Source organism: Peromyscus leucopus, chromosome 6 (assembly GCF_004664715.2).
Source record: "Peromyscus leucopus breed LL Stock chromosome 6, UCI_PerLeu_2.1, whole genome shotgun sequence".
NCBI classification, from domain to species: Eukaryota; Metazoa; Chordata; class Mammalia; order Rodentia; family Cricetidae; genus Peromyscus; species Peromyscus leucopus.
Window position 1 is genome coordinate 131,699,659 of NC_051068.1, and position 12,884 is coordinate 131,712,542.

The following is a 12,884-nucleotide window of genomic DNA, read 5'->3' on the forward strand; positions in this document are numbered from 1 at the left end:
CAAGGGAGAAAGAAGCAAAGAAGCAAGAAAAGGTGGGACCCAAGGAGACCAGAAAATAAGAGGTGAATGCCACAGGGCCAGCAAGTGAGGCCCCGAGACAGGAGACAATTCTGAAGAAAAGACACTTACTGTTTTCCAATTATTACAAGAAAAACAGCTTCTTCAGTATAACTCAAAAAGAAAAAATAGAATTGCTTGGTTACTTTAGCTCCACACTGGATTTCTAAGATTCACACAAATGAATCTTTTATCCTCAAACACAATACCAAGTTTATGCCACAAGTATTAAGGAAACCTCAAACCAAGCTACCTTTTAATTGCATTGGGGAAAAAATGTACTGAAGACTTTGGAAACTGAGAGGAAAGGCGTCCTCAGGAATAAAAGGCGCTAGGATGGAACAACTACAGTTCAAAGCACACATTGTGGAGGAAATGTTAGGACGTCCTTTAACTACCCAAACACCCCTGTAAGTCTGTCTTAAAACCTATCAATTCTTTGTACTTCTCTGCCATTCCACTTAGTAAAGAGGACTGAGTTGATCTTGGTGGCACACTCCTGTAATGCTAGCATTCAGGAGATAGAGGCAGCTGGGTCTAGAGTCCAAGCCAGGCTCTGCTACATAAGAACCTATCTCACTGACCTCCCACCACCACCGACCCTCCCCACCCCAACTGACAAGAAAGATTGTGTTCTCATTCAAATGGGCCTGATTGTGTCATTGAATGCTAAGATGAATGAGTCTCTGGCAGAGAGAAGGGCACGGGCAGTCAGAAGACATGAGAAGTGTAAGGCGTGAGAAAGACAACCGGAGAGAATGGTGAGGAAAAGATGGGACAGGGAATGAAAAAATAAGATGGAACCGGAGATAAGGAAGCTAGAACAGAAAGATTACTTACTGCCAGACTCTAACAGCTAGAAAAAGAGGAAGAATACCCTAATGCAAAGTTGTGAGGGAAGTGAAGCCAATGCAGACTTTGAGTGGTTACTCAGCAAAGACAAGTGGAGAATAGAGGCGCTTCTTGGACACTTAGTGCCCCAGTTTTTTGTTTTTCAGATTTAATTGTTTAAAATGTACTCATAAATCCTCAAGTTTAACTATATCAAAATTGAAAGCAATAATAATATTTAGACATGTAAAAAATATTCCCCTAAACACCACCGGAGAAAAACAATGCACCATGAACAACTCACTGGCTACTCAAAACTGAAGGATACCAACAGGAGAAGAAAGGATTCTGGAGGCCAAGGGCATCAAGAGAAGAAAGTATGTGCCCAGTATGGTGGCACACACCTTTAATCTCAGCACACAGGAAGCAGAGGCAGGTGGAGCGCTGTGAGTTTGAGTTCAGCCTGGTCTACAAAGTGAGTTTCAGGAAAATCAGAGTACACAGAGAAACCCTGTCTTTAAAAAAAAAAAATCACAAAAAGAGAAGCATATGACTCTATCTGCCCTGAGTGGTTGTTTACCTTTCCTACAATAGATCTGACTCTAACTATCCCTATCCTTATCCAAAAAGCCAACTACTGTCCACAGAACCTGACACAGAACAGATCAATGAATATGAGATGGTTACATTATAGGTAGGGTTGTTTATGGGGAAATTCTGAGAGCTTATAATCTTAATCCTTCAATCAGTTAAAAAATATTATTCTTCATCCAAAGGATATTTGCAAATATTCACAACTATAAGTTCATTTTAAATTAAAAGGGCTATCTTATCTTTCCTGATCTACATTTTAAAGTAACTTTATATGACACAAATAAGTTTAAGCACAAAAAGCACAATACTGAAATAATACTTTTCTACTTAAAATTACTGGTTTATAATAAAATTATAAAGCCCACCTCTCAAAAGTAAAAACTATCTTTGAATCATCTACTGCAGATCTGCAACATCTCAAATTGTTCCACAAGTTACAGAAAAACATTCTGTAAGCACCCTGTAATTGAAAAGAAATTACTTGTGTTTCTACCATTCTCTGTTATAATTGTTTCTAGCATTTTCCCTTCTAAAAATGGTAATTCACGCTCTCTTTAGTTGCCTGTGAATCATCCATCCTGTTAAGCATCAACATACACATTTCTAAGTTTTCTTTGTACATTCTCTTAAAAATATCTATGGTACCATACTGAATGATTATGTTTCCTATCTATAATGGTGACATAGCCGATTGCTAGTTTTCTTCAGCAGATGATTTCACATTCCTGAAGTAGGTGGTGGATTTAGGCAGCCTCTGTTTTGCATAGCAGAACATGGTCCTGAGAGCACTGGACCGCTGGAGTCATTTGTGGTTGTCACGGTTGAGGAAGGGGCTCTACTGACATCTAGTGGGTAAAGGCCATGGACATGCAAACGCCTGCAAGCACAGGACAGCCGGCTCTGAACAGCATAGCTAGTCTCAAGTCAAGACGCCTTACTCTATACCCGACTGCATTATACTTATGCTCTGTAAGTTGTACAGCAAAAAAATACGTCACGTTATATCACAGTATGCCCTCAGCAAAACCTGGACTCAGTCAACACAATTTCTTCAACAAAAGTTACAAGAAAACAGATACAAAGAAAAATGTCTAGATTAAAAAACCTTAAAAGAGGGCCATGGGTAGTAGTGCATACAGGTAGATCTGTGAGTTCAAGACCAGCTTGGTCTGCATAGTGAGACACTATTTGAAAGAAAAGAAATCCTTAAAAGATAAAGTGCAAGAATAAATATCAACAGATCTGTTCATTCACTGTAGTAAACAACTAGGAAAGTGTGTGTGTGTGGGAGTGGGGGTAGATAGATACTGTTTTCAAATGTTGGACTACACAGAGCAAGGGGCAGTAGTCTTTGAGAGATGGAATCACAAACCAATAAAATAAATTCCACAATCTCTGAACTTTCAATGAAGTAAACTCTACCATCTCCTAATTTAATGGAGTGAAATCTACAGTCTCCCAACTCTTGCCTAATGGCACATTTTAGACCACAGCAAATGAAGAGAGAAGCCAGGCAGAATATGGCACTCTTGCTAAACTGAGGAGAGCAGGATCCTAGTTCCAGGGTGAAGGGTGAAGTAAATAGGGAAGGAGGACCCTCAGGCCTACATAGGGAATTCCTTAGCTCTTTCTGAATACCAACCTGCACTTTCAGGGCAAAATTCCACAAAGGTACAAAGAATTTCAAGGGAGCTGGAGACTTGGGTTTTTCATTGTACAGAGAGCAGAATGACCTACTGAATACTCAAAGGGAGATCAGATCCTAGGAGACCATGCCTTTTAGTTCATCTAACTCAGCCCTAATAAAACTTCAAAATAAGGACATTTTGTTTGTTTGGTTTTTCGAGACAAGGTTTCTCTGTGTGTAGCCCTGGCTGTCCTGGAACTCACTCTGTAGACCAGACCGGCCTCGAACTCACAGAGATCCACCTCTCTCTGTCTCCCAAGTGCTGGGATTAAAGGTGTGCGCCACCACCGCCCGTCAACAAGCACATTTTAAAAAGCTATTGCTTAAAAGCTATGTTGTAATATTTACAATAAATGAAGAAGTAAAATGAATGGTGATGACATAAAGAAGGGCAATGAAAACTGACAATGAGTCTTATGTGTGAATTGACAATATTATTTGAAGGTATAAATTTAAAATGTGTATTAAAATCTCTGGAAGTACAACTAAAATAATATTAACAATTTTGACAAGACAGATTTTACAGAAAATTATACTCCAAATGGCAAAATACACACTCACAAAAATAGGTCATATGTGGGATTATACAATTACTTCCAATAAATAACTGAAATAGTATACGTTTTCTGACCTAGGCAAGATTAAATGTGGCATCAACAGCATAAAGGTATCTGTGGAATCCCCAAATATTTGTTAATTACAAAATAGGTTTTTAATCCATAGGCCAAATTTACACATTCAAAAATTTAAACTATTTTGAATTGAATGAAAACAAAAACACGCTGGGAGATAGTGGCTCACACCTTTAATGCCAGGACTCAGGAGGCAGAGGCAGGCAGATCTCTGCGAGTTCAAGGCCAGCTTGGTCTACAGCATTAGTTCCAGGACAACCAAGAATACACACACACACACACAAAAAAAAAAAAAACCCTGTCTCAGAAGGAAAAAAACAAAACAAAACAAAAACGATTACTTAAACTGAAAAAAATCTAGCTAGACTGATCAAGAAATAAAGACAGCAATAAACACAAACTACTAATTTGAGTGAAAGAAGGAACATCTTTATAGACCCAACAGACTACAAAGGAATTTTATAGCAACTTTAAATTGAACAATGTCAAAGAAACCAAACAAAAGAAACAGAAAATCTAGAGTAGTCTTATACATGTTTAAAAAACTGAATTCATAATTTAAAACTTCCTGTAACAAAAACTGTAAATCTACTGGGTTTTACTGATAAAAATCCACTGAACCAGAAAATAATAATAATATATGCAAACACTTGCAGAACAAAAGAAGTAAAAATATTCCCAAATCTTTTTGAGGCAGCATTCTGATATTAAAACCAAACAATGATACTACAATAAGATTACAGATCAAATTCCTTAAATGCAGTATTTACACATAAACTATAACAATATCATAGTTAAAAAGAGCTTGTTCCAGGGAGTGTAAATTTAAGTTTAGCATTCACTAGAAAAACTCATGTGACCATTTCAAAAGATTCAGAAAAAGCATCTAACAAAATTCCTTGTCCATCAATGGTCATTTAAAAAGTCAGCAAAGTTAAACTAGAAGGCAATTTCTTCACCCTGATAAAAGTCATTTTATAAAAAGCCCACAGCTATCATTATAGCTAATGGTGAAAATACTGTTGTTAACCAAAGTTTAAAGCAGTACAGTAAGAAATAAAATGCATTCAGATTCAAAGAAAAGTAAACCACTTTACTCAGAGATGACAAATTTGTGTTCCTAAAAAAAAAAAAAACTCTAAAGAATTTGCTAAATACTACATTTAATAGAACAAGATCAGAACACAAGTTAATACATCATAATCAACTTTATAAACCAACAGTTGAATAATGAAAATTTAAAAACCAATTCCATTTACAATATCATCAAAATACCGGACATTTCAGGGGTAACCTTAACAAAACTTGCCCTAAACTGGTAACCACAAAACACCGCTGCTGGCCTAGAGAGCCACGTGACTCAAGCAGTGAAGACTTGTGCTGTTCGTGCAGACAACCTGAGTTTGGTTCCCAGCACCCACGTCTGGTGGCTTAACAACTGCTTCTAACTCCAGCTCCAGGAGACCTGACGTTCTCTGGCTTCTGCAAAGCACCAAACACATGTACACAACCAACACACATACAAATAATTTAAAATAAAAATAAATCTTAAAAAAAAACACTACTGCAAGAAATCAAATTGGCTATATTGACAATGTAGCAATCACTTTCATGAATAAGAAGAGTCAGTATCTTTTTTTTTTTTTTTAAAAAAAAAAAAGGCTCTCATATCATAGTCTAATGTTGGTCAAATTTAAAATAGCAACTTGCAGCCGGGTGGTGGTGGCGCACCCCTTTAGTCCCAGCACTCAGGAGGCAGAGGCAGGCAGATCTCTTTTAGTTCGAGGCCAGCCTGGTCTACAAAGTGAGTTCCAGGACAGCCAGGACTGTTACACAGAAAAACCCTGTCTCAAAAATACAAAACAAAACAAAACAGCGACAACCAAACCATCACCTTGCCACAGCTTAGAATCACCTGGGAAGAGAGTCTTAAGTAATAAATCTCCATCAGGTTGGTCTATGGACATCTCCACAGGAGGATTGGTCTTGATAGTTAATTGTTCTGGGAAGACCCAGTCCACTTGCAGGTAGTATCACTTTCTGGGCAGATCCTAAACTACACAGGATGGGAGGAAGCCAGAGTAAAATGGCAAGCAGAAGCAAGCACGAACCCATTCATTTCTCTGCTCTTGACTGTGGATGAGATGTGAGTAGTGACCGCCTCGATTTCCCCTCAATGAGGAGCTGTAACTGGGAATTGTGAGATAAACCCTTTCCTCTCCTAAGTAGCTCTTAGTCAGGGTGTTTTATCAGCACAACAGAAACGAAACTAGAAAATCTAGCATTCACTGTGTAGCTCAGGTCTTGAACTCATGGCAATTCTCCTACCTCAAATTATAATTTCAAGGAATCATTGTGGACCTTTCTTTTCTTTTCCTCTTTTTTTTTTTCCCTGAGATAGGGTCTCACTATGTAGCTCTGGGTGTCCTGGAACTCACTCTTTAGACCAGGCTGGCCTAAAACTCACAGAGCTCTGCTTGCCTCTGCCTCTGCTGGGATTAAAGGCATGTGGCACTACACCCAGCCAGTGCTTAAATTTTATATTAAAATGTTACATATATAAAACAACCAATTTTTTTTTTTTAATTGGAGAACTTAAGACTGCTTTACTTCAAGATTTGCTGTTTAGCGACAGGAATCAAGATAGTATGATTTCTAACATATTGACAACATACAGCAATAGAATAGAATCCAAAAGTAAAACCAAATATATAGGCCAACTGATTTTTTTCACAGAAGAAAAAAGTAATCTTCCGCCGGGCGTTGGTGGCGCACGCCTTTAATCCCAGCACTCGGGAGGCAGAGGCAGGCGGATCTCTGTGAGTTCGAGGCCAGCCTGGGCTACCAAGTGAGCTCCAGGAAAGGCGCAAAGCTACACAGAGAAACCCTGTCTCGAAAAACCAAAAAAAAAAAAAAAAAAAAAAAAAAAAAAAAAAAAAAAAAAAAAAAAAAAAAAAAGTAATCTTCCAATAAATAATTGATAACCATATGTGATACCAATTTACTTGACAGGTCCCATAGACCTAAACATAAAATCTAAACACCAATTCTTCAAATTTAGGAGAATAGAAAGTGGGTGTCTATTTTTAAAAATAAGATTATTTTTAGGATTACAACCATGTTTATGTATTATATATAATTTCCTTTCAGCCATAGGAGCAGTATTCAGCAGTTGAGTCAGTATAGCCTAAAATAGTTACCATCTGCACCCAAAAATTCCAGGATATTTTTTGAAACTATAGTCAAAAACACAAGAAATGATTTCTCTGCAGACCCCCAAAACAAAAGAAAACATTAGCAAACTGGATGAAAATTAACTTTTATTCTTTAAAATATCCTTTTAAAATATGAAATGCAAGCTAAAAGTGGAAAAAAATTGACAAAGAGTTTGTCTAAACTATGTCAAGAATGCTTACAAATGAGTAAACTCAGTAAGTAATGAAGGAATACTTTACAGGAGATACACAGCTAGGAAATACACACTTGGGACAGGGTTCAGTATGAAGAAGATGCAAATTCAAATTAACCTAAGACACTAATAATGACAAGAAATTTTAATTTCAGCTAACCCAAACATTACATGTTGTTGAGGATGTAGAGCAACATTCCCTGTAATACAGTATTGCCATTCAAGGCACACAGTCGGAGGAAGACAATCTGGCAGCTTCTTACATAGTTAAATCTTCTCATTTATAAACCCACAAAAAATGAAACCATACATTCACTCCACATCTTGTTCACCAAAATTTTCACAGTATTCAGAAACTGCAAACAGCTGATGTCCCTCTAAACAAATAAGCTGAAAAAGCGGGGTACAGTCTTAAAATGGAATACTACCCCTAACAAAAAATGCCCATGACATAGCAAGAACTTTTAGGTGAATCTTAAAAGCACTCTACTAAAGGCTGGAGAGACAGCTCCATGGTTAAGAGCACTTGTTTGCTCTTGTAAGGGACTGGGTTGGGTTCACAGCACTCACATGACAGCTTTTGACCATCCATACGTTCAGTTTTGGGGATTCTGGCACCCTCTTCTGGCCTTCACAGCACCAGGCATGCATGTGTTACATATACACATACTCAAGCAAAGCGCTCATACACATTAAAAAAAGAAATAAATCTAAAAAAAAAAAAAAAAAAAAAAGCCAACACATTAAAGCATTATGCTAAGTCAAAAAAGTCAGGTCAAAAAATGTCAAAAAACAATTTATGCATATTAGCATAATTATATTTATATAAAACTTTAGAAATATGAAAGTTAGTATTTAGCAGCAAAAATCATTATAATTGGTTGTCTATGGACAGAGTAGTATGTGGATGTAGGAGAAATTGCAGATTAGTATGAATGAATTTTAGAATGATGCAAATATCATCCTAAAAAACATTTTTATTATATAGTGATTACCTGGGCACAAATCATTTGTCAAAATTCAAAGTGTATACTTATGAACCATAAATTCTACTATATAAATTATGCATCAATTAATTATATGTGTATGTCAGTATACATATATCAAATACATACAATTATATGAACCTTATCTGTACCTTGATTCAAGCTATTAAAAATTACTTATAATTTGACTAAACACTGGACTGAATTATGGAGAATGTTGGTGTTACATTTAATAAATAACCTTTCTTTGGGGAAATACATGCTGAAATTTTATGGATAAAATAATATGCCTAAGATTTATGTCAAAATACTATGGAGGATTGAATGAAGGGGGGATATAAATAGGAGAATGACCAGCTTTTGTGACCCATGCCTACAATCCCGGATATTCTAGTTGCAGGATAGCAAGTTCACCAATTTAAGATATTCCCTCAAAATCAAAGACATATTTTAAAAGGATCTGGGGGAACTGCTCAGTAGTAGAGCACTTGCCTAGGATGTCTGAGGTCTTGGGTTCAATTCCTGGTACCGGGAGAAAAGGCTGGTCATACACTCGTATGCTGTGATGCCGAGGCTGGACATAGAGAAATTCTTTATATTATTTGGTCTTTTTTCATATATGCTTGAAATTTTCCATATTAAAAAATTATTTTGTTTTCATTTTTTCAAAGAGTCTACCCACCAGATCTACTTTGAGATCTCTCAAGATCCTTCCCACCAGTCTGGTCACAATACTCCCTTTTACTCTCCCCTTCCCATTTTTCCTTCAGAAGCCAGCCAAGGATGCACAAAATCAAACACGTCAAGCAAAAATCTGACAGATGAATAGTAGGCAAAACTATATAATATGTCTGGAAGTCCCTGAAACTCTGTGCACTCCTTTCCCAATAATGTGGGTAGAAGAGATGGCTCACCAGTTAAGAGCACTTAACTGCTCTTCCAGAGGACCTGGGTTTGGTTCTTACCCCCAGATGGCAGTTCACAACCATCTGCAACTCCAGTTCCAGGGGCCATGACACCTTGTCTAACCTTCACAGGCTCCTGCACACATGTGGTATGGTACACATGCGCGCACACACAAAATAAAAATCAACAAATCTTTTAAAAGCATCTCAAGTATCGATTATCTCTTTTTTTAAAAAGGGTGACTGGTATTTGAAAACTTTCTCAAGAGTACACACTGGCATGTCTTAAGAGAAAGACTATTACCAAAGGAAGTAGTATTACCCAGTGTCTACTCTGCATGGGGTGGCTCATTTCCTCATCACAGTAGTAATAAAGAGAAACAATAAAATGCTAGCCTTCCACAAGAATCTTTATTATAACAGTATGATCTGCAAGCCTGCCTTGTTCCTTTACCCACAAATGAATGTGGCTCAGGACCACGCTGGAGGTGGGTGGGAAATTTTAAAAAACAAACAACAAAAATTCAACAGCTCTGAATGCTCTAAAGCAGAACTGGATCTGTGGCATACTGGTGTACAGTGTACAGTTCTGCCCAGGAGGGCCCTTTTCCTCTCTATTTACTGAAAACTCATCTCTGAGTCTGCAAACTCATACAGCACACTTCTTTCAAGAAACCTTTTCATTCTCTCCACTAAAAATAACCATCCCTCTACTTTCCCACAGAACATTCAGCATGCTTCTTTCCTTTAAGGCACCTATAATATCATGCCTTGGGCTATTCCATACTGTCTATTGTTAATAAGTGGGAAGGTTGTACAGGGCTCTCTCTAGCATGGTGGGATCCTGCTGAGTCTTCTCAGTGAACGCTAAATAGTTTATCAAAGGTATAAGATAAAAATCCTTCCACAATAATAAATAAATAAATAAAATCCTTCAACGACTTCAACAAAATAAATAAATAAATAAATCCCTCAACAACTTTATTCAACATAGTACTAAACCCTTGGCACCAACAGCAGTTGCTGCAAAAACAGCTTTTACAGAGGAGATGTGAGGGTACTGGAAATTCAGGTGCATGCTCTAAGAGAAATGGAACAGTCAACATATATTTGCCAAACGGTGCTTTCTTCTTCCCAGCCAAAGTTGTATTTTCTGCCAACTTGGGGATTTGAAACATGTTCTATCTGGGCCTGCCTTACTCAAGTTCACGCTCAAACTTCTCAAAATCATGAGACCAGAGCTACAAGGGTAGCTGTAAGGGTAATGAGGCTTAAGTGTCAGGGCTCCTTACTAGCACAGTACTTGAAGCATTTATAAGTAGGCATTTCTGGCAAGCTGCCTAAAGAAATCACGGAAGAAAATGACCTAAATCTCATGTTGGGGTTTATTTATTCTTTTTAACTATTCCTTCAAATCTAATTTTGAATTCTTTTTCATAAAGAGGTAACCCCTTTGCCCCAAATTCAATGAGAGAAGAAAAAGGTAAACAAAACAAAACATGCTGGGCTCTACTCTGGTCTTCGAACTTTTGAGAAATGCGTTAACATTTCCCCTCCCCTTAAAAGACACACTGTCAGAACATGTTCAAGATCCAAAAGAACACTGTGTGAACCCAATCCTTAACCCCCACAGACGGTTAGTGTTTTTGTTTTTGTTTTTTTTTTTAAGCGAAATAAACTCAGGGGTATTGTCAAAAGGGCTCCGAGACCAGAAGCCTTGAGCAACTTTGTTTTGTGGAAGCAAGACGCGACTCCGGGGCACCAGGTTTCCATCAAAGACAAAGTCCTGGGACATTCTCAGCAATAAAACTTTCAGGGGCAGACTCCCCTGGTGGCAACTGTAATCTCAGTTTATCAATTCCTAGTCTGCAAAGCGCACGGTTTACCCTAGGGCCACAGCTGGGAAAAGGGTGACCGGAGCCCAAGGAATGCGAGGAGGAAAAGTGACAGAAACGCCTGGGAGGGGGGCAGGGCATCAGAGGGGAAGGGGGGGCGGCGGGCGGTGTCTGGCAAACAGCCGGCCCTCCAGGACGAGAAGAGCCCGAAGGAAAGTGGGGACGAAGCCGGAGGTGTTCCTTAGTGGACCTCAGCCTCCGCATCTGTCACCGTGGAGTTAGCGAGGACGCCACCAAACTTCCTGACCGGGTCCCGGGGAGCACGGACGCGGAGACCCGCGGGAGAAAAGCCGCCACGGGGAAGCTCCCGGAGCCCGAGAGTCTCGGGCAGGCGCGCGCGGGGACTGGGAAAGGAAGGGCCCGGGGCTGCCGGCCGGCCGCTCGCAGACGTGGCCCGGGATGAGGACGGTCCCTCCCGCGAGCCGCTTGCCCGACCGCCGACGCCGAGCCCCGCGCGCGCGGGCACCCGAGTCCGCAACGTCCCCCGCCCGGCGCCCGCCCCGGCCCGGCCCTCCCCGCTCCTCAGAGCCCTTCGTCCCCGTCCGACCCTCGGAGGAGGCGGAGGGGACTTCGAGTCCCGAGCACCCACCCACCCACCCGGCCTTGCCCGCAACCGCCTCCGCCCCGCGCCTCGGGGGACCCCAGACTCCACAGCGTCCGCGCCGGCCAGCCCCGGGGCCACGGCGGGAGCCCGAGCCGCCTCCCCTCACTCACCGTGGGGCTCCATCCCGCGTCCCCGACGCCAGACCCACACTCACGGCCGCCGCCCCCTCTGCCGGCTGGAGCTCGCCGCCCCCATCCCCCACGGCTGGCCCGAGGACGCGGGCTCCAGCTGCCGCCGCCGCCCCAGCAGCTACCGCCACGACCGCGCCAGCCGCGGACGCGACGCCCCGCCCCTGCCTCGCGCCCCACGCCCCACGCCTCACGCCCTCTGGGGCCCGCCTCCTGGAGCCCAGCCCATTGGCCCTGAGCTCTAGGGAGGCGGGGCCGCGGCCGCGGGGGCGGGGCCACAACAGGTGCGGGTTGGGCAAGGCTTGCTCTCGCCCTCAGCAAGGCGTCTGGAGTTCATCAGGGTCCCCAAGTCCCAGTGGTTCTGGTGGATCCCAACTTCGGGCAATCGGAGCCACCAAGGAAAAAAGTCATCCTTTCTTAGCTCCACATGGAAACCACTCCTCCGTCCTGGTTTAAGCTGGCCGTTTTTCAGGCGGGCACTAGGAATGCTTTCCAGTCGGGACTTTAGTCTTGAGCAGGTTTGGTAGGCTTTCATCCTCCTCCTCCATCTTTTTACCTTTCAAAACCAAATTTATGACTCACATTGAAACTTTCCCACTCTTTTCTTTCTTCAGCTGTCATTTTCCGAAAATTAAATTACTCAGTTACATCAGCTATTATGCAGAGTATCTGGCTACATAGATGTATTAGGTAAGTGTTAATTAACTACACATCCCTCTAATCATACAACATACTTATCATCGAATGTTCCAGATAATAGGACCATTAAGTGTGGTCGGTGAGGATGAGAACAGAAAAAGCATAGATGTTGGGTTAGAGATCATCTATGGGGAGGGAAGTGTGCAGAGTGTTGCACATCTAACTTACACTTATCTGTACCAAGAACATCTTTTCTGTTGTTGGTGCTGAGACATAACACTCCCTGAACATTAGTTGACAAATAGGTAAATTTATAGAAAGGTGTCTTGTCTTCTTTTCTCGTTGCTATGATCAAATACCTTGACCAAAGCAGCTTAAGGAAAGGTTTTCTTTTTTTTTTTTTTTTTTTGGTTTTTCGACAGGGTTTCTCTGTGTAGCTTTGCGCCTGTCCTGGAACTCACTTGGTAGCCCAGGCTGGCCTCAAACTCACAGAGATCCGCCTGCCTCTGCCTCCCGA

The 12,884-nt window shown here is 41.0% G+C and overlaps 1 protein-coding gene across 3 annotated transcripts in view; it reads right to left on the bottom strand.

The window, feature by feature from the left end:
* Arhgap29 (Rho GTPase activating protein 29) overlaps positions 1 to 11,885 on the bottom strand; it is a 67,477-nt gene extending 55,592 nt beyond the window's left edge. The window contains exon 1 of one of the 3 annotated variants that reach the window (XM_028880071.1): positions 11,711 to 11,885. Coding sequence is in view for 1 of the 3 variants with exons in the window: in XM_028880072.2 (XP_028735905.1) it covers positions 11,711 to 11,723 (13 nt within the window). In the remaining 2 variants the exon portion in view is untranslated. The remainder of the gene's footprint in view (positions 1 to 11,710) is intronic. The other 2 variants (XM_028880069.2, XM_028880072.2) reach the window with 2 other exon arrangements.
* Positions 11,886 to 12,884: the final 999 nt, after the last annotated feature.